At 42.5% G+C, this 23,308-nt stretch overlaps 1 protein-coding gene across 1 annotated transcript in view; it reads left to right on the top strand.

Moving 5' to 3' along the window:
• The window catches only part of LOC127584212 (anthrax toxin receptor 1-like), a 170,313-nt gene extending 147,149 nt beyond the window's left edge, over positions 1-23,164 (top strand). The window contains exon 18 of the mRNA XM_052040818.1: positions 9,774-23,164. Within this exon, the coding sequence (XP_051896778.1) occupies positions 9,774-10,049 (276 nt within the window). The 3' untranslated portion in view covers positions 10,050-23,164. The remainder of the gene's footprint in view (positions 1-9,773) is intronic.
• Positions 23,165-23,308: the final 144 nt, after the last annotated feature.

Here is a 23,308-nt window from a genome sequence, read left to right as displayed (position 1 = left end):
ATGGAATTGCTTCGATGTTGGCAGCTGTGCCTTCAGCTGCTAAGGCCTTGAATCTGGAATTCCTTCCAGAGACCTATCTACTTGACTAGCTCTCTTTCCTACTCTGAGCCATTCCAAAATTGAACTCTCTGACCAAATTTCTTGGCATATTTCCTTCTGCACCTGTTTCTCAGGTATTGAACAGTATGGCACAGGAGCGGGCCCTTTTAGTCCACAATATCTGCGCTGAAAACAAAGCCAAATAAAACTAAATCTCTTCTGCTTGTACATGATCCATATCTGCCCATTCCCTGCACATCAAAGTGTCTTTGAAACACCACTATTGTATCTACTTCCATCACTCCCCGGCAGCCCGTTCCAGGCACCCACCACTCTCTGTGTGAAAAACTTGCCCTGCTCATCACCTTTAAACTTTCCCCCTTTCACCTTAAATGCATGTCCTCTAGTACATGGCATTTATACCGTGGGGGAGAAAGATTCTGACTGTCTACCCTATCTATGCCTCTCATAATCTTATAAACTTCTATCAGGTCTCCCCTCAGCCACCGACGCTTTAGAGAAAACAAGTTTGTCCAACCTCTACTTATAGCCTCTAATCCAGGCAGCATCCTGCTAAACCTCTTCCACACCCTTTCCGAAGCCTCCACGTCCTTCCTGTAATGAGGTGACCAGAATTGCACACAACACTCCAATTGCAGCCTAACCAAAGTTCTATATAGCTGCAACATGACTTCCTGACTCTTTTATTCAAATGCCCTGGCCAAGACTATATGCTTTCTCTAACATCCTATCTACTTGCGTGGCCACTTTCAGTGAGCTATGGACTTGGACCCCAAGATCCCTCTGTACATCAATCCTATTAAGTGTCCTGTCATTAACCGTATAATTTCTTCTTACATTAGACCTCCCAAAAGGTAACTTGCTCAGATTAAACTCCATCTGCCATTTGTCTGCCCATATCTGTAACTCATCTATATTCTGCTGTCTCCATCCACATCTCCACCAGTCTTTGTGTCATCTGCAACCTTACAAACCCACCCATCTACATTTTCATCCAAGTCATTTATATACATCACAAACAGAGGCCCAGCAGTAGTTTTACACAAACATAAGTACAGCGTCTGTGGCTTTCATTAGTGTCGCTATCATTCAAACTAGATAGAGGTAACCATGGAAAGTTCTTTTAGTGAGGACAACAATTTACAATGTCTGGAACAGCAACACGTCAAGTTAATCCCACACGCACACTTACTCCTTAAAAGTACATTCACACTCATACTATGTGTACTTTGAAAGGAAATATTAAACCCATTCAAACCATAATTGTTTACATACATGAAATGCTACCATTAGACAACTATTTACATGTTTAAAATTATATAATTTACTAATTATTTATAGATATGTGAACATAGTTATACATTTAAATATTCAGTTTCTTTGTCTACTCATCACAAAAATTTCTCTACAACTGTACTTAACATCTCTATAATTGTGCCTTAATTATCTCCATTTTTGAACCCACTGTAAGTCGTGCACAATCTACTTAAACTTAAAAAGTAATACCTTTAATTAAGAACTACGACAAATACAATTATCTCTTCTTAGGAATCCCTTGAGATTGAGGATGATTTGCTTTCGTTCCAGTTCTGTGGGTTATGAGGTGACCAGTGAGGTCAACGTGGGAACTTTCTTCCACAAATGGGGCTGGTGGTGTCTGATTGGATAGGAGGGTGGATAGTTTGTGAGGTGATATTAATGAGGGTAGTTGATTCATGGCCTTCAGGTACTCAGTACCCTCCCCAATGCACTTTCATCACTTTGAGCATGGGCCAGGGATTCCCAGATGATATTGCAATTCTTCAAGGCGCCTTTGAACATATCCTTCGATCCTCTCCTGTTTGCCTGGTAATCCGTTTTCATGACAAAGCCCAGAGTAGAGGGTCTATTTTACGAGTCTGCTATGAGGCACATGAATGATGTGGCCTGTCGAATGGGCCCGACCGACTGTAATTATGGCCTCAATCCTGGAGATGTTGGCCCAGGAGAGAACACTGACATTGATTTACTTAGACTTCCAGTAAATTTGGAGGACTTTGTGGAGACAGCATTGGTTATATCTTTCTGTAGGCATTCTGTAGGCAGTCCAGATCTCAGATGCCTAGAGCAGGGATCACTGCTGCCCAGTAGTGCATAGGTTTTGTGCTGGGTCATGGTCATAAAACACCTTTTTCCTCAATTGACTAAAGGCTTACCTGGCACACTGAAGGCAATGGTGAATTTCATCATTGATCTCTACCTTTGCTGAGAAGTGGCTCCCAAGATATGAGAAGTAAGCCACGTTTTCCAGGGTCTCACTGCAATCTTTCCTTGTCAGAGAGTGGCGTTGTACAGCAGGGGCAACTTGGTGGAGGACCTTTGTCTTGCAGATTTTGAGTGTAAGGCCTATCCTCATGTATGCCTCAATGGACAATTGTACAGTGTATTTGGCAAATGACTAAAATCTCTTTGATGTTGCTACCAGCACTATCTTTCAGACTAGATAGAGCTAACAACAGAACTTCTTTTATTGAAGGCAGCCACTCTTAAGCTAATTGGCAGTGTCTGGAACAATCGTATATCAAGGTCATACCACATATACACTCAGCTGCTGGAGGTACACTCATATATACTACAATAAGTTTTGCTACTCATACTTTGGTCACCAGTCCTAGAGTCTTAGTTCTATATAAGATAAGATATCTTTATTAGTCACATGTACCAACAAACAGTGAAATGCATCTTTTGCATAGAGTGTTCTGGGCGCAGCCCGCAAGTGTCGCCACGCTTCCTGCGCCAACATAGCATGCCCACAACTCCTAACCCGTACATCTTTGGAATGTGGGAAGAAACTGGAGCACCCAGAGGAAACCCACGCAGACACGGGGAGAACGTACAAACTCCTTGCAGACAGTGGCCAGATTTGAACCCAGGTCGCTGGTGCTGTAATAGCGTTACGCTAACCACTACACTACTGTGCCTGCCCATATAATGACTACTTCAAATAACCAACTAGTTATTACTAGTTTCGAATTACCCCAAGGGAAGATCATCAGCAGTAATTCAGTCAAAAACCATGGCTATTCCACTTTCACTGGTTGAATTGCCTTTCTTCCAATTAAGCATTGCCAAGCTGAATTGTTTGCACAGTGTAGTGGTGGAGGTGAGGTGCAGGGCTGGGCCTGGGGAGCAAAGACTGAAGATGAAGAAGAATACTTTGGATAAGTGACACAAAAGGAATTCCCATGTAAAGTATGAGGAGATATAAACTCCGAGCTTGTAGCGGTTACAAGGTACCTCTACACTGGATTGATGAGCAGTGATGTGTGCAATGACTTCCATGGCACTGTTTGATCCTGGCTCTATTCATTCCTGTTGAACTGAAGACATTCCATTGTCTCCAGTGGCTTTTTTACCGATGATGCTCTTTGTCAGCTCTGTAGACTCTCTCCTCAGTTCCCCTTCTTTACCTGTTGGTAGTACCACCTGAGAGCAATTGGTTAGATTCTACATGTGGATCAACAATCTTTACCTCATACATGCTGCAATCTGCCAAATGTCATAAAAACATTGCATGGAGCCCTTGACTCCATCAATCAGCCAAATGCTTCCTCAGGACAGCAGTACTAAGGTACATATGGGTAGATTGAGTGAGCTAGGGCTTTTCTCTTTGGAGAGAAGGAGGAGGAGAGGTGACTTGATAGAGGTGTACAAGATGATAAGAGGCATAGATTAAGTGGACAGTCAGAGACTTTTTCCCAGTGCGACAATGGCTAACATGAGGGGACATAATTTTAAGGTGATTGGAGGAAGGTATAAGGGGGACGTCAGGGGTAAGTTTTTTACACAGAGAGTGGTGGGTGCATGGAACGCACTGCTGGCAGAGGTTGTGGGGGCAGATACATTAGGGATATTTAAGAGACTCTTAGATAGACACATGGATGAGAGAAAAATAGGGGGCTACATGGGAGGGAAGGATTAGATAGATCTTAGAAAAGGGTAAAACATTGGCACAACACTGTGGGGCGAAGGGCCTGTACTGTGCTGTAATGTTCTATGTTCTATGTTGTCAGATCCTGACAAGAGTTTCTTCTTTTGTCTTCGAACCCTGCAATGATTCAGTCTTGGCTCCACAGTTGCACAGTTGCAATTACTCTAGACCAACCCAAGGCTTGACTGACCCATTTACCTGTGCACTCCATAAAGTCAGGATGTTATACCTTCTGCCTTCTGTCATGCAATGTCTGACTTCTCCCTGAGCACCCTTCCCATTTACTTTTTAGTTCTGTATACCAGAAAATTGGCTTAATTATCTTTGCCTTCACATCCCTCATAGTATTTCCCCTTGTCCTGCCTTTCTTTGCCATTCTGGTGCATTGGCACCCCATCTTGCTGTTTTTGACTTTAGGTTAATCCTTGTTCTTCACCCCATGTCCTGAACCAAGGATGATGGATTTCAGTTATATCATGAAAGTTAGGATAGGTATCCTTCATAAGGATACCAATAAGTTGTAACTTAACTCAAAAGAGCTTCAATGTGGTGACAGTGTAGGCAGACAAAGCCTGTTCCCTCTGGATTATTAACCAGAGATCAGTGATTCAAAATCTACATAGAGGAGAGAGGAAGACCATACTATTCGCTCAGTTACTGGCATCTGGAACAGTCTTCCAGAAAAGGCAGTGTAAGCCTTGTTTTTACATTGCTTTACAGGGAGTTGGACTGGTGTTGGGTTAAGGAACTTTCAGAATTACTGACAAAAAGCAGGGACGTGGAAATAAACATAATTGTTTTTTCTAAGAGTTAGTAGGGGTTCGGTGGTCTGAGTGATCTCCCTCTGTTTGCCAAGTTGCCATGACTTTGATCCAGTTCCCACAGCAGACACACACACAAAGCTGAAAAGCAGAGATAACCATTAAAAAAAAGGAGGAAATGTTGAGGCAATGCTTTAAAAAGAGCCTCATGTTGCTTGTGGAGCATCCTGATGTGCAGGGAGAGAGCCTTCCATGCAGAGAGCTTCAGGCACATTCCTTTACTGGCACCAAAGCGTGACAACTGTGCGCAACCTCAGCCCCCTGTTGGATGTAAACATCTGGCGCCATTCTGATTGGATGACGACAGAACCACCGTCGCTGTGCTTGATGCAGTAAGGTGGTCTCTTGAGCTAACCAACCGTCAAATAAGCACGTGTACAGTTAGAATGGGGTGGTTGTAGGGGTTAATTCCCACTTTTGGGAATTTCCTACACCGTACGTTGTACTAAACCTTAAAATTGTGAGGTTGAATTCAGTTCCCGCAGTGCACAAGGACCTAAAACCATTCAGACAAAGGGAGAGAACTTTTCTTGCTGATTTGGCAGATTTGTTTCTGCTGAGCATCCCATCACGCTGCCTGCAGGCAGCCATCGTATTGCTTTAATTACTGTCTGACCACTGCCTACATACACTCTAGTGAGTCTCACTGAAAACCCGAGCTCCAGCACAGCACGAACAGAGCTATTGGGTGGCAGCCAACTGTACTGCACTCTACTGAGTTTAACCCTCATTGGTCCAGATTGGAAGAGTTTCTGCAATAATGTTACTCATCAAATAATTGGAACCTTTTGCTGGAATCTAACATAAAGCAAGTGGTGCAGAATAGAAGAGAAGCTGGGATTTATCAGGATTTTTTTCTATTTTTAAATCACAAAGTGAAAACTAAGGCCTGTGGTTCAGAACTGCTCAGAGCTTGAAGGTTTTGTGGTTGACGCTGTGTGTATGGATTTTCAATTAATTTGATAAAATATCACAAAACAGGCTCAGGGAATTAAAGGGGCAATGATAGCATGAATTGACCAGGGAACATAACACAGTAGTGATGGTGAGCTGTTTTCCAACTGGAGGAATACAATGCATCTGAAATATATCTTGGGTGATCCTTGAAATATTGCTGGGAGTGCTTGTAATTTCTAACCACAATAATACTTACAGCACACCAGGAGCTTCTGAAAAAAGGAGTGTACATTATTCTGATCTATCAGCAAGGCACACCAACATATGGTGCTAATGTCACAAATAGACATGATAATGTCATTGTATCCAATTATCAGGACTGATTTCTGAACTATACATAAAACACCAGTCTCCCAGGGATCAGTACTATGACTGTGACTCATTTTGGAATATACTTGCAAATTGGACCCAACTTTACAGGCCATTATTTCAAAGTTTGCAGATGATTTGAGACTTGAATATGTAGTGAGGAGGAAAGCTTCAGAGGTACTAAGGTAATGAAAAAAGAAAGGTGAGTCTGATGAAATTTAATGCAGAGATTTATGAAGTTTTGTACTTTGAATGGAAGAATAAGAAGAAACAATATTAACTGGCATAACTCTAGCCAGGGTTTAGGAGAGAGAGACCTAAGGATGTAGCTGCACAGATCTCTGAAGGTGACAGAAGCTGATAACCCTACAAAGAAGTCATGGCTTTATAAATGAATGATTGAACAGAGTGCAGAAACAGGGAAGCTACTCTATCAATTTTGAAAAGGTTTAAGTGGAATATTGTGTCCAAACCCAGGTAGCAGACTTTAGGAAGATGTCAAAGTCTTGGAGAAGAGATTTACTGGAATGGTACAGGGGTGGATAGAACTGAAGAAGCTGTGTTTGTCTGGAATCTGTAAGGTTAAGGAGGGATTTTACAGAAGTATTGAAAATTATGAACAGTGTTGAAAAAGTAACTGTTTCTTTTGGCAGAAGGGACATAATTGAAGGTCAAAGATTTAAGATACTCAGCGAACAAAGCAGAGGGGAGATGAAGAGACATTTTAATGCACAACAAGTTTTTATGACCATTGCACTGGTCACAAGGTTGTGGGAAGCCAATTCAACAGGATATATAGTTTCAAAAGGGAAGTGGATAAATACTTGAATAGGAAATAATTTCAGATCTAGAGGAAAGGAACACATTGGATAACACTTTCAATTTCAGCATAGCTATAGTATCAGAGTCCATGTCTCAATTATGTGAAAGTTTAACATGTACAAACTCAACAACTGATGAACTGATGATAGAGGTTTACAAAATGATGAGGGGCATAGACAGAGTTAATGCAAGTAGGCTCTTTCCACCTAGATTAGGAGAGATAAGTACGAGAGGACATGGCTTTAGGGCGAAAGGGGAAAGGTTTGGGGGAACATTAGAGGGAACTTCTTCACTCAAAGCGTGGTGGGAGTGTGGGACGGGCTACCATCTGATGTGGTAAATGCGGGCTTGCTCTTAACTTTTAAGAGTAAATTGGATAGATACATGGACGAGAGAGGTCTGGAGGGGTATGGGCTGGGGGCAGGTAAATGGGACTAACAGAATAATGTTTCGGCACAGACTAGAAGGGCCGAATGGCCTGTTTTCTGTTCTGTAGTTTTCTATGGTTCTAATTAATACCTTAATTCTGCAATCTCATTAAATAAATGTGTGACCTTCATTAGATTCCTAATCATTTCATCAGAAGGCTATATTGACCAAATTAAGGGCATCCAATGGTTAGAGTCATCCCAAAAAAACACAACTACCCAATGGTCATGCTGATCCACTGCCCTCACTAACCCAAGGTTTAATCTAATGTTCCTGTATATATTTCTGCTTCACTCAGCATCACTAAACACAAATTACCTGATCATTACAGCTCGCTGCATGAAAATTTCCTATATTATAAAAATCCTTATTGACCTTAAAAAAATATTCCTATTCATGATCTCATCTAGTTCCCTTCTGAAATTAGCTATCCTATTAAATTGGCTTCCACCACCCTTACAGACTGCATTCTTTGAAACACTTTGAGACATGTTGCGGTCATGAGAGGTGATTTCTAAATGGAAGGTCCTTTATAACACTGTAACACTGAGCTGGTGATTCCATTTTATTCTTAGGCTCACTGAAGCAGCATTTCACCAAGTTTCATTCATGTCACAACCCTGCAAACTTTCCTGTCCATTCTGTGAGCTGGTTGGCAGGCGTTCCTGTGCCCTGTGGCTGTGAGGATTCCTTCCTTTTCGAGCAAGTGCATCAGTAGCACAATTCAATTGTCTCCCTTTGAATGCAGTGTGGCGGTTGGCATCAGGAAACATGATGCAGAGCATTGTTGAGAGATGTGAGGCCAAGCAACACTGATGATCCCGAGCATGTTGTGAATGCTTGATTAACACTAATTGTTGTGCTAATGAACCCAACCTTGCATTTAATCAGGGAGGCTTTGGGCACATCCTTGAATTTTTGTCTCTGTCTACCTCGTAATCTCTTCCCATATGCAGTAGACAGGAACAGTCAATAACTATATCATACTGTGTTCCTGTCTACCTCTATTTAAAGTAAATGAGAGGTGTGCAGAAAAGGTGGAAATATGGAGTTAAGACACAGATCAGTCTCTAACTGCTGTAGTCATAGAGCCACAGAGTTGTGCAGCATGGAAACAGGTCCTTCAGCCTAACTTGTCCATGCCGACTAAGATACCTCACCCATTTTCAAGTCATGTCAAGTCGAATTTATCGTCAAGTACAGTGAGTACAGGTACAATGAAAACCTTGCTTGCAGTAGCATCACAGGCACTTAGGTACAGACAACACACAGAATATAATTTATACATAAATTATAGAAGACAGAAGATACCATGGGCAGGCACGGTGGTGTAGCGGTTAGCGTAACGCTTTACAGCACCAGTGACCTGGGTTCGACTCTGGCCACTGTCTGTAAGGAGTTTGTACGTTCTCCCTGTGTCTGCGTGGGTTTCCTCCGGGTGCTCTGGTTTCCTCCCACATTCCAAAAGGCGTACAGGTTAGGAAGTTGTGGACATGCTATGTTGGCAACGAAAGTGTGGCGACACTAGCGGGCTGCTCCCAGAACAATAAACAAAAGATGCATTTCACTGTGTGTTTCGATGTACATGTGACTAATAAAGGTATCTTATCTTCTATAAGATAAGATATCTTATTGAAGACAGTGAAGAGAAAGGGAGAAACGGCTGTGCAAAATAAGACAGTGCAAAGAAAAGACACAATTGGAGACAGGTTTGTAGTGCTCCATTGCCGAGGCAGAGTTTTGGCTGCGCAGGTCGATTCAAGAACCTGATAGTCATAGGAAAGTAGCTGTTCCTGAACCTGGGATTCTGTACCTCCTGCTTGATGGTAGTGGCGAGAAGAGGGCATGACCTGAATAGTGGAGATCCTTGCTGATAGATTTCCTGTGTTTGGCCCATGTCCCTCTATTCTTTTCCAATCCAGAATGTAAAAGGGGTGAAAAACACTATGATACTGGACGAACTCAGCAGGTCAGGCAGCATCTGTGGAGAAAAGCAGGTGGTCAACGTTTTCGGTCAGGATCTTTCTTCAGATTTTCAGGTGTCCTGAAGAAGGGTCCTGACCTGAAACATTGACTGCCTGCTCTTCTCCACGGATACTGCCTGACCTGCTGAGTTCCTCCAGCATCATAGTGTTTTTCATCCAGATTCCAGCATCTGCAGTCCTTTGTTCCTCTATGTAAAAGGGGTGTGGAACTGGGGTGGAAAAATGATCAGAACAGGTCAGAAAACTGGACCTTGTACTTTGGACAGAGTAAATTGTCTGAATGGGCTTTTCTCTGTGTTACTTTAGCTTAATTCATTTCTAAGCTTGGACAGAATGATATTGTTGTTAGCATATATTGTAATGCAAAGAATTTAGTCAATAAAGATCGATTAAGTAGTGCTCTTTCTGTTTTCCCTGCAGGGACGTTGCATTAATTTCACCAGAGTAAAGGCCAGCAGGAAACCACCCAGTTATCCTTTCTACAACAACATACGAAATGGTGGGCCGGCTCCCATCTATTGTCCGACCATCAGTCTTCCTCCGTCTCCTGCCCCGTCGCCCGAGCCATCACCTGTCCAATCTACAACTCCGTCGCCCACTCCATCGCCAACTTCCACCTTGCCTCCGCCTCCGCCAGGACCGCCACCCACGCGGGCTCCTCCCCCATCGCGCCCACCCCCGCGCCCTTCCTTCTAAACTTGGCAACTCGAGTGGTTAACCCTTCATTTTGACAACAGACGGGAAGGGCACCAAAGAGGTACTGTGTAAAGTTTCTTACTGGTCTGAAGAAGACTGCTTCCCTTTGGTCAGTTTGTAGAGGGTGTTTGCAGCAAAACAAACTCCAATTTACACAGCAATATCCTTTGAACTTGTGCCATTTAAAGTTGGCCTTATTGTCTTCAACTTGATCAATTGTCGCTTTTAAATGTGTGATATATTGATATTTGGCAGTTACCATTTTATATATCCTATTACATTTTACTATTTTTCTGCAACAATTCTGAGTGTGAAAATTCAACACAACATGTTTCTCTGTGTGTTGAATTTTGACCAATTTATTGAAAAAAAATGATTGTTGAGATAAGGGTGTATAGCAGGATTTGTCAATGTTCCTTGTTGATTCTGCTACCCTTAATGTAAGGTATAAGCCTCTTGCCACACCTTGTGGAAGGTACTGTTATTTACCTTACTGTTTATAGCACGTTGGAGACAGGGAGCAGATTGGCTGTGGCCTTGAATTGGACCATTTCCTGCCACTTCAACCATTGTCAGGGTCGTGTTTCTTTGGCTGGGTCACAAGTTGGAGGGTGTCATTTGGGTGGGGAATGTGGGTAGCTCTGTGTTACAGGCAAGGGGAAGCTAACACATGCCTCACTTAGAGCTCTTCCCCTCACTCCATCTACCCCATCCTCCCCACTCACCCTTACTCCAATTTCAGACTGTCAAGGAACATCACCATGAGGGTTGGAAAATGTTAGGGTGGGATCCATACAGCCCAGAGGGGAGTAGAGAGGGTCGGACGTGCTATCAAAACAAAATAAACTATTAACAGCAGGAAGGTAATACAGGGCAGCTCTGACCTCCTCGCAGTGTTGTCTATGTTGACCTTGAACCCAGTCAGTCAACAGTTAATTCCTGCTAACTTGATCTGTTTCTCATGCTTGGTAACATTTGGAAAACTGAAGTGATGGTTTTCCACTTTAGTTGTAAATGGCAGTGTGAAGAATGCCTTGAATGAAGTTTCCTTACCCAGGCCACGATCAAGTGCAAGCACCGATGACACTGTCACTGGAGTGGTGGGACGCAGGCTCGATACCCGCTCTCCACTGAGTTCAGCTGCTGCCCCAGATACCACCTTACTCCTCTGTCGATGGATGCCTGGGAGCAAGTTGCCCCGATGGCCCCAACCCTAGGGCAGAAGGGATCATGAAGCAATGAGGGATTTATGCCTTGACTCAGCCAAAATGTGCCTCCAATGAGTACAGTAAAAGTGGATAAGATATGACTGCTGGAGCATTCAACTATACTGCACCTAATCTGCAATCTAAGGTTGAGGGATAGGGTGAGAAGCCTTAAGTATGGATGCCTTGAGGAAAAGACCATTGGAGGTCCATCTGCAGCTTATGTGATGGGGAAACTAAACCAAAATAAAAGGTGTGGAAAGATTTAGTTCAGAGGCTGTCTGGCTCCTATAGTGTTTGGGACAAGGAAGCATCCTTCACAGTGATCGCACCTACGTGCTTTCCTTGAGTTGTGAATGTAGTAAAGCTCCACTCTGCCCAGCCCTTAATAAAAATTGCTGCCTTGGTCAGCTCTCACTACAGTCTCTTCCCAATCTGCTCTACTCTCGACATCTACAACACTGTCCCTCTCCCATCCATGCCCGTCCATGTATGACAGAATCATCAAGGAATCGGAAACAGGAACAGAAAATGCTGGAAATACTCAGCAGACCAGGCAGCGTCTTTGGTGAGAGAAACAGAGCTGACATTTCAGGTCGATGACCTTTCATTAGAAGCATCAACTCTTTTTACAGATGCTGCCTGCCCTGCACTCTCTGCATTTTCTGTTCATTAAAAAAACAGCATATTAATCTGCATTTCTATCAATAACCTTTGCAGGCTGGTGAGAGAGACTGATAACTCAGTCTCTCCTGAGCAGAGTTAAAAGGCTTTAGACTGTCAATGCACACAACTGAAGAGATAACAAACTGATACAAAAGAAAAGTCCTACAGATTCTGGAAATCTGAACTAAATACAGGAAATACTGGGCATGCTCAGTAAGTTAAGCAGCATCGACACAGATGGCTGTTGATATGAAACTTTATTTCTTGCTCCACAGATGCTGCTGGACCTGCTAAGCATGTTCTGTTTGGTCATAAAAACTGCCACCTACAAACTTCAGAAAAGCCCTTAGGCTGATATTGTGACCTTGCGTAAGATGCAGAAAAAAACCCTTAATAAATAATAAGTACCCTTGAACCCTGCCAAGAAAACTCCTCAAACTGTTTTCTCAGCCTAGAATACTGTTCAGGGTGATAAAGGAACTCCATTTGCTTGACATCAGCTTATTGACAAAGCACCTCCCTGCCTTGTACTGCACATTATGTGGTTCTCATTTCGTTGAGAGCAGCATAAGTTGCGTAAACTTTTTTTTAACCAAAGAGCGGATTATAAAATTTACTATTCTCAAAGAGCTTTCCACTGACATCTGGAATCATTTGAGTTGTTTTTAAGCAGATGTTCCTATATGCTTTTATTTCCTGTTAATGCCAGGCCTCGCCAGTAACGGCAGTGTTGAAGAAGTAGGTCTACTGTGCTTGTTATAAATTAACATGCACCTTATCTTCCTCACGGGGTAGCACTTCGACCTGCAATTGCATGCGTCACAGGCATGACCTGTAAAAGTTTCCAAAGGGATTAAGACAGAACTGAAAGTGGAATTCAGAATTCTATGGTCAGCATCTCCATTGGTGTGAGATGCTGCATTTTGTGAACGGTTTGGAGTGATCCAGTTTATAAGTGTGGGTATGGGTGGAACTTCTGCCCATCAAACCTTCAGGTCTGTTCTTTAATCAAGAGGACCGGGGAATTAGTTGAAAACCCTCAAAATGTTGCTGAATTGATTGATCAAAGCTGCTTCGTGCAGGAGGTGATGAGTTAAAATGATTGGCTGACACCATGTGGGATTTAGAAACCTTGTAGGGAAAGGCTTAGAAAGAGAATTGTTTTCTATCATTGACATTTTGGGAAGGAATTAGTCAAAGCAGAGACAGTTCATTGATTTCGGTGCGGTGCTCATGCAGTAAGGAGGAAGCGATCATTATGGTTTGGGAATAACAGGAAACCAGAGAGCAATGAATGTAGATGCACTGATTGAACTGAGAGGCAGGAAATGTTGGCATTGATAGAAAGGCTGAATAAGAGGAATCTCTCATAACAGCAGAAGACATGGGAGCAGTATCCACAATGCAATCATATAGATAACATAATCACTGTAAGCCAGAGCTTCTCCATTAAAGCAGCAAGAAATCAGGCTCGTTAGGCAGTAGTGTTCTTTTAGTTTGTGTTACAACTCAAGAAAGAACACTGAGGCACAATTATATCAGATGTGTGCAACTTTCTAGGAAAGTAATTCTTGATCAAACTATTAACCTCATAAATTGGTGCCAGTGGGTAAATCCAGAGCCTGGTGACCTATTGAATCTCACACATTAGTAGGGTCCTGGGCTCTATCCCCATTTTACCCCAGACATCTGAACTTTTTCAGTCAATGCCGTTTCAGTAACGCTTCAACAGTTGAATGGGAGGCTTACACTCACTGTCAGAGGCCAAAGTAGAGAGCAGTCTCTTGGGTAAAGTATGGGAGGAGGGAGGACTGCAGTGTCTTCAAGAAATGTGGGCAGTAAGTTGGGAAGGATGGTGCAGTTCATCTGCATGGAAAGGTATTCCAAGCACAGTCAGAAATGGTTTTACTTCAGGACAACCTGATTACACAGGGAGGCATTGAGAAGGCTGAAATGCTGGCATTGAGATGGAGCAGTTCTAATCTAGCATATGTATCCTGACACACACACACATACACACACACACACACACACACACACACACACACACACACACACACAGAGTGAAGATCATATTTGGGATGTAATCCACGGCCACTTCAAGATGACAGATACTATGTAAATAGTCTCCACCTACTCCAATTCCCGCGAATGGCCAAGATTGGCACTGAGGTAGAGTGATTCCAGAGGACTTGTTCTTCAAAGCTGCATTATGGATGAAGGAGAGGCTGAAGTTGTGAGGGACTGTGAGCGAGTGTGTGAATGGCTGAGTGAGGGAGGGAGAGTGAGCGAGATTGGGACGGGGGGGATGGCGTGAGTGAAGTTGGAGCAAGGGATAGAATGTGGTAAGGGTAGAGACAGGGCAAGGCTGTGCGTTGCTGTAGTTTTCAGGTGTGAAATTGAATAATATCAGGGTTGTTGGATGGGCAGTAATAGGCTGCATCATGCTTGACCTGGACCCTGCCTCAAGTTCAGAACCCTCCCACACTATTCCTGTGGTCGCTCTCTAGCCAACATTGTGACCTCACTGCCACTGGCAGGCAGCAGATGCTGAGGTCCCACCTCCAGACCACTCTGATGACCATATGACAGCTGTCAGAGGCCTTCTCACCAGTTTCTAAATGTCTCCGATCAGAGACGTTTAAAAACATTGAAATATTACAAAAGTTTAAAATTAGCAAAGAACATTAAAATTAACCAATAAAATTAAAATTTCTGGTGTAAATTATTTAGAAATGGTATTTTCTTTAAAGTAAAAGGAAAAGAAAAATCACCTTTCCCAGGAAATGACCTGGTTGACTGGTGCTGGGCTGGATGTGTCAGTCACAATCAGTGCAAAGTGACTGGATATGAAGTGTATCCGGTCGCTCAGGTCTGGATGATCTGGAGCCACCCCTGACTCAATGGAGTAAGAGATCAGATGTACCAACATCTGACCATGCAGTTACTTTCGTGCTGCAGTAAACAGGTGCAGAAATCATGAACCCGCTGACTCACAATGAGTGCCTCTTCCAATATCCCGGCCAAAGCTCTGTAAAGTTTTGGGCCATTAAATGGGTCCTGCTACCTGCTTCTTTTCTGTTGACTGCCAATTTGTTATTACTGCTTTCTGTGGGACAAGGAGAGGGCAATTTTACCCCATAATCTCAGTTCCAACTATTGGACCCATATTGAGACCAATACAATCTCCTCAGTTTGCGACCCTCAGGATAAGTTGCACTGCGCACCAAGAACTGTGCAGCACCCTTTCAACAGTGCTCTCCCACTACAGCAGTGCCACATCCATGGGTAGTTGGCCAAAAGAAAAAGTTCACACACGGCTCCAGCTGGCAGCTGGATCAGTGGAAACAAATATCCACTGCAAAACGAGGCAGTGATGAAGAATTTTGAAGAAAGTGAAAATCACTGATGCACATTTTCAGCCCATTTTGATATCTAACACACAGTTAGGTCAGATGTTGTCTGGATCACTTAATTTTGTTCCTCCCCTATGCAACGCACCATTCCTTAGAGCTTTCCTTTGTATTGAACTTGGGTAATGCACTGACTCAATGCTAAGCAACAGTTCGAGCTAGAAAGCTGCCCACCTCTCCTAATATCTAGAATATTTTTGATGTTTAAATGTTGCCAGGTGAGTGTCTGTGTTCAGCTGAAGCCCAATTCATTAGAATGATAAAGGTGCCAACATAAGAGGCAAATAACAGTTGGAGACCATTGAAAATGCAAGGTCAAGCCACATGGACAATGAGCTAATTCCTTCTCTGGCCTCAATGTTGACTCAGTAACCTCTCCCGTTCAATCCTACACATGAACTTCTATAGCTTCCTATGTTTTAGCTCGAGTCTGCAGCCCTACTCTTGGTCCAGAGCCAAGCTTGTATCTCTCAACTTCCTCTCGATTTCAAAAGCCTGGCAAACACCTTCTCCAGAGACCCATGCAGTTCAGGCTAACATGACTTGGTATTAATATCATCCACTGATTAACTATTCTCTGACAGAAAGAAAAGCTTTCTACCTATCAAAATCATACAATAGTAATAGCAGAGAAAGAGGTTATTCAGCTCATTAAGTCTGTGCTGGCTCTCTCAAAGCCCAGTTAATCTTCCCATTCTTTCTCCATACATCTGATCCCTGTTCGAAAGCTGGAGGCACAAGAGACTGTAGATGCTAGAATCTGGAGCAACACACAAGATTTGTGTGACACTGATGCAACAATCACGTGCCCTTCCACAGCAGACCAGGTGAAGTGTCTCAACTGGAAACATTGGCTGTCCATCTCCCTCCAACGGGTGCTGCCTGACCTGCTGCATCTTGTGTGTTGCTCTTATTTGAAAGCTATTGCCCTATCAGGAGTGCATGCCAAACCTTAACCATGTTGCTCAGTGAAGAATCACCTCCAGTTGTCCAAGTACCCAAATCTTGTGCCCTTTGGTGTGGGTCACTGAAAAGGACTGAGCTTTGGAAAAAGGGAAGGTTGAGTTATTCTCTGAATTTTCTCCTGCCATAGCTGATCTGGGAGATTGATGAATAGGGTGGATACAGGAGAACTTTTCAAGCCTATTCGCTCTTAATTCTTCCAGACCACAGGCTTCAATTGGAGTACACCCGAGTACCTGATGCTGGAGATGCTTGCATCAATTTGGCATTGGCAATCTGCAAGGTCTGAGTTCTGGTGTGAATACACAGACTCAAAGAGTGGGAGATCCAATAGCCAGTGAGACCCTCAATTTGGGTAAATCACTGGAGGCCTTTGACTAAGCTAGGAAAGCTTGGATTTCTTCTACCGGAATGTGCCCCCTGTGCACAGAACTAAGGTCCTGTAACTCTTTGTTTGAAATCCTGGCATCAGAGTTAAAAGTTGTATTTGAAAAGAATAGGAAAGGGAACCAGCTACTTTAAAGATTAAACTAGAAGAATTTTGCCTGTAGACCTTGGATCAGTCAGGGGCCATATTCAGCAGTTAGTGCTGAAGTTATTCAGCTAATTCAACGAGTTAAGTGCTCCTTGATTGAAGCTAACAAATTATGGCAAATTGGAAAGTCAAAACATTGATGTCCATGAGGGACATGTCTGGAGCGAACATGTTCACTTCAGCCTGATCTTGGGATTCACAACACCCAACCCCTTTTCCTGATTCAACGAGCACAGCCACTGATCTGGAAGCACAAGGCTTTGATCGAGGATGGCCAACACCAAAATTAACCACAGCAATTGTTGCCACAGCAACTAAGGTTTCAACTTTACTTCAAGGCCTGCAAACCTTGAGGCACCCATGAAAACCACCAAGATCTCAATTTTTTCCCCCAAGGCTTTCCATTCACTATGGCAACCAGTTGTCTATTTATTGTAAAGTTTATTCTTATGCTCATTATGTAGCTGCTAGCATCCATTGAAGCTCAGTAAGTCTTCAGCTGCAATGATTCCATGTGGTACAGGAACCAGGCCTCTGAGATCGAGAGAGTGTACATCTGAGCAATGGCTCTCCAGCTCAGAAGGTTCACTGCACAGGTTTCTTTCTCCAATATTATTCATCCCAGCTTTGGATTGGTGAGGATGTGGCATCAACCCTGCATGGTCAAATTTGGGTTCAGGGTAGATTGTTCTCCAAGATACTGGAGAAGTCCAGCATCCCTGACTACTGAGCAGTTGTTCAATCTTTTTAAGTGGGAGTGGAGCTTATGGGCTGATAAGAAAAGGTACACTATATATCACCTGCCCCGAAACAAATATCTGGACAGTCTACCACTGACTGGATTACTCCAGTAAGAGCTGGAATGAGCTTGGTGGGTCAAAGAAAATTGTTGGCTCAAATGGAGTCATTTTTATGCTGCAATGTTGCACTGACTCCCCTTTATTGAATAAAACAGTGACCAAAATGAATAAAGTAATTTGACAGACAGTCTCCTTGACTGTGACCTCTCCCAATTGCAATGTCAACTGATCATATGGATTGCACTACAATAGTTACACCAAGTCTGCTCGATACTTCCCCAGTACAATGGTCTTAAAATAGATGGTCAGATCAGCTCAATCCCACTGGTGAGAAACAGCAGTGTGGTTCCAGAACACATTGCCTGCATAAACACAGCTCACTTAATACACCTTTATTCTGCAAGCACAGCTATTGATCTAGAAATGTCAGGTTTTAATTGAGGATTGCTAACTCCAAATGTCAGTTTAAACTTTGGCAATTGTTGCCACTGTAATCCAGGTTGAAACGTTCCTCCTGGCCCTGGAGGAGGCCTGTATATTCACACCACAGAGATGACAGGAAAACCACTGGGAGCTGAAGGCCCAAGGCTTTCCATTCACTATTACTATTCTATAAATCCTGGTTTCAGTCACCAGGTACTGTACATGCTTACTAAGATCTCTTCATTAGTCACATGTCCATCAAAACACACAGTGAAATACATCTCTTTGCGTAGTGTTCTAGGGGCAGCCCGCAAGTGTCGCCACGCTTCTGGCGCCAACATAGCATGCCCACAACTTCCTAACCCGTACGTCTTTGGAATGTGGGAGGAAACCGGAGCACCCGGAGGAAATCGACTACATGTGTGTTGCACTGATTGAACCATTATGTTCAACACCTTTCTGTACATTTAGGTCCTCCTTTTCAGTTGAAATATTCAATACCACTGAGCTTACAGAGTGATAGGTAGAGCCTGAAACAGGCCCTTCAGCCCATCGTGTCCATGCTTCCCATCAACCACCAATCCTACACTAATCCCGTTTTATTCTCCCCACATTCTACCATTCCCCTACACACTGGGGACAATGCAAATTGGACAATTAACCTCCCAACCCACACATCTTTGGGATGCGGGAGGAAACTGGAGCACCTGGCGGAAACTCATATATAATTGTGGGAGCTGCAATTTAATGTTAGGTATTTTCACATCATGGCACCTCCGGCATGCCTCACCAGCCAAACAACCTTATCTCCCTCCTCTCCGGTACTTGTATAACTAATGAAATCTTTTTTTTAAATGCTCTACTGATTTTTCTCCTGGAATTACTTACTGTCACCTCCAGGAAATCAAATCTGGACAGTTGGAAACCCCATCAACTATCTGCAGACTTCCAAGATTTTTTACACATTTTTTTTCAGATACTTTAACAGTTTGGAGCATTGAATGTTGTATTTAGCAAAGTAACTGCAGGCACAGAAACAAAAGAACCTTTCATTTATTTAGACATATTATAGAGTACTGTAAACCTGACTCAGAAACATCTGTCCTTGAAATAACACTTCCCCATTGCCACAAATTGTAAACTGCTTGCTGAGCAATTTTAATCCGAAAAGCAGCTTTCCTTTAGAACAGCTGCCTCTTTCGCTGGCTTTATGAGTGGTTGTGTGGGCTGGAGTGCCTCTGGTTACTGTTTTGCTGTTAAGTAAAATGATAGGTTGGCAGATCTATAGTGTAATCAGAAATAAAGCTTTTTCTTTTCTAGGGTTTTTTTTGCATCCACTGCTGGATGTCACAAACCTGGAACAAGATTATTTCGACTGCCCGGGCCCAGTTTGAAAACGTTCATAAATTAATGAGAGAAGGATGTGCTTCCCTGAATATTGGCAGACTTTGTGTGCGTTTGTGACACCTTTCGGTACATACCAGTACTGCACTAGCCATTTTCTTTTGCAGAAGTAAAATACACCAGCTAGTCCTCAACATCTCTCTCGCTCCACTAGTATATCCGATACCATTTCGGCAGAAGGACAAGGAGAGTGAATATAGATTAAACGGCACAATTCTAAAGGATGTTTAGGAACAGAGAAACTTAGACGTGTAAGTGGATAAAACTTTGAACGTGGCAGGGAATGCTGAGTGTACTGTTTGTAAAGCATTTGGGATCCCGGGCTTCATAAATGCAAAAGCACAAGGTTATGGAGTAGTTTTGTAAGCTCAAAGAGTACTGTATTCATGTCTGGTTTTCTGACTATTAGAATGTGGTCTTTGAGAAGATGGAGAATATATTAACTGGAATAGTGTGAAGGATTTGGGATTTCAGATACACGGTTAGACTGGAGAAACTAGGGTTCTTAGGAGCGAAAAAAAGTTGAGATTTTAAAGAGGTGCACAAGATGATGATGGGCTTCAATGGGGTAAACAGAGAAATTCCCATAACCAGATAGTTCAAGGAACAAGGGCACAATTTAAAATGATGGGCAAAAAATCCAAGGAAGAACTTTTTTTTATATAAACACACAGTGGATATGATTTGATACTGTCTGTAGTTGTGGAAACAGTAGATCCAGTTTTTGGGTTTTCAAGTTTTCTAAAAGTATTTGGATTTTTTCAGGGAAATTGGAACGTTCATAGAAATAAGCTGGAATATGTTGAAACCTTTAGTAAGGTTAGGGAATGACAGTACTAGGTAGGATAATGCAGAATGATATAACTGACATTGTGAGAGGCATGTTGATTTTTTTTCCTCCAGAGCTGGTGAGTGGTAAAATAATAGGGTGCAGGCCATTCGATCAATTTCCTGCCTGTGCCAACTCTGAAAAAGCTAATCAATTGGTGAAAAACCTGCACTTTTCCCCAGTCTTGAGTGATAGTGATGGGATACCAGACTCACCTGGCCATGACACGACTCAAAGTATTGTAATATTTTATGTTTTTTAATGAATATTTTCCATTTTAAAGGAAGTTCCATCAGTTAACATAGAGTTGTGGCTAAGTAAGATTAAGCTGAGTTGGCGTAACCTTCTCTCGAGGTGTGGTGGCAATGTCCCTATCTCTACTTGCTGTGACACCCGAACGGCTTGCCAGGCTCATCGGAGGGCATCAAGGACAGAGAACATGTGCTTCCTCCATGGGAGGATGATCACTAGCTACCACGGTTCATTGATGGATCTTGAGGTGACTCCGTAATTAGATCCTAGAACCACATATCAGTCACCAGAAATTGCAGGTGTCTTCATGTGGGAGAGCTGCCACTGGTCAGGTTTTCTATCGTTTTCATTTCTATGCCGTCTCTTTTTGGCTTAGCGGGCAAAGACATTTCTCTTTGAAGCAGATTCCCACTTTGTGAAGGAACAGACATCACTAGGTAGCAATGGCAGGTTGCCTTTAAGTACATCATTGAAGCAGTCAGTTTTACCATTCTGAAGCTTATGGTTATTCTGGCAAATGGCCAAAAATTATCAGATTTATTGAGTTCCATTTAATAAGTTGCTCTAGTGGACCTTGCATTTATATCATCTGGGTTACAGATCTCAAATCATAACCACTATTTTACAACAGGAGGCCAGACACAGTTCTACCATTGCAGCTTGGAACTTCCCGGCAAATTGTACTCCAAATATTGATGAGAATATGTAAAGAATGGGCAGGTACTCTTAATTAAAGTACTGGACAGAAGAATGCAAGAGACAAGCCTCCATGCAACATTGAAAATAATCTGCAGGATTTTCTTTGCACATTGATGCTGTGGAGGTTATGGAGGGTGTAGAAGTTGCAAGTACATTGTAACCCAAGGAAAAAAAAAATCACAAGGTGGACATAATGATAGAAGAGCTAGGGTTGTGTGGTATCTGTTGGATGTTTATTTCACTACATACTCAGTATTTACCCAGTTGAAGCATTTGAAATCTAGTGTAGGGTTTGTTTTTTTTTTATTTTTGAGGGGTGGGTTTAGTAAATTATTGTACAGAAGTTACTTGTTTGTGGCATGTTTATCAAGCTGTGCTTGTTAATTGTCTTACTGCCTGTTTGTTCTGTTTTAAAGTTTCTTAGAGTTTTTGAACGACCGCCTTACTTTCACATTCAACAAAAAAAAACTATGATTTAATTAAAAAATAGACAATTTTGTTAGCTCATTAAGACTGATATAACCCAGACTGGTGACAATGTGCAAGGTTCAACTTTTCCACAAGTGTGACTGACCCTGGCATTTGAAATAGAAGACACATAAGAATACACTACCAATCTCACAAATGCTTTCTTACCCATGGAAGTAGTAGCAAAGCTGTACATTTTGAGGCATGGTATCGGAGTTCAAATCCCAGCGTGGAAGCAGGCAAGTTTAAATTTGCTTCACTAAGTAAATCTAGGATGAACAAGTTGAATAAAACTATTCAAACTGCACAGAATGGTCACAAAACCAGACTGCCATTAAAAGCCCACCCGAGTCACTACTGGGTAAGGTAATATCCTTTAGTTGCAGTTATAAACCCATTGCATTGTATTAACTGGCCCCTGATGTTGTCCAGCAAGCCAAGGATAATTACTGATGGACGGTAAATGCTCTCAACAATTGAATTAAAATAAACTACCCCCAAAAAAAGTCAGTGTGCTGGCCAGGGTCTTTCACCATTTACACTTTTGCATATCACCGGTCTGTTGAGTGTCATTCTGTTGAAAGGAGGCTGAAAAAAATTATGGTATTCATTTAACACACTGTAAATAATGCATCACTCTGCCTGTGAGTTGACCCTTGCACCCAATTCTGACCTGCTTGTACTAACTGGCTGGGAATGCAGTGACCCCTCATTTTCATACAATCTCTGAATGATGGTTCTCTGCAATCACAAAAGACAACAGGTTGAAAAATTACTGCCATCTGTTTTGCAAGTGATGTTTTACATTAACCCAACAGGGTACTGTACTAAAGTGGTAGATGGGAATGATACAAATGTGCCAAACTTTCAGCAGCGTTACTGAAGGAAGAGAGAATTGGGATGAGCCACTTCTCTCACCTCTGAAAAATGGACTGAAAAACTTGTTGAGGTTCAGATACTGGCTGAAGGTTACTTCAACCGTCCATCAAAAATCTGATGCCAGCATGTTGAAAAAACAAAACCCTAATGCTGCAACTGTAATGGAAATGGAATACGCTGCACAAGTTCCCATCTAGGCAAGTTTCCATTAAGAGATGCTTTAATATTTTGGTTTTAGTTCTAGAATGGGAAGCGAAGTGAGTATTAAAGGCCAAAGAGCAGCATTTTTTTTGTTAAAAGGCTGTGCTGGTAATTTTTTGATGGATATTGCTAAATGTTTAAAACATCAGGGAACCTCTGGTCAAATGATTGAGTGAGGTAACCAATGGCCCTTCAAACCCATAGCAAGAATGAAGAGTGAATGGTGGGTCAGAAAGTGGAGTTCAGGGATGGGCTCCAGGCTCAGTCTGAGTGGAGATAAAATACTCACACCATTGTAATAGAGAAAAATTAGATCGTGAGATTTTTTTTGTCCATGCTGTATCCCCCTTAATGTAACTTTTGTCCAATAAACTTGGTGTGCCGGTAACAACCGTGTGGGTGTCTTGCTTCTACTAGGTTGCAAAATATGAAGGTTAACATCATGGCCAAACAATTCAGGAATCCAGCAGAGTTCATGGAGGCCATTTTTGTTGTACATTATTGCTGACAGAATAAGTGACT

The sequence above is a fragment of the Pristis pectinata genome, chromosome 29, assembly GCF_009764475.1.
Source record: "Pristis pectinata isolate sPriPec2 chromosome 29, sPriPec2.1.pri, whole genome shotgun sequence".
Lineage (NCBI taxonomy): Eukaryota > Metazoa > Chordata > Chondrichthyes > Rhinopristiformes > Pristidae > Pristis > Pristis pectinata.
Note: the sequence above shows the minus strand (reverse complement) of the source record. Positions and strands in the feature narration are given on the sequence as shown.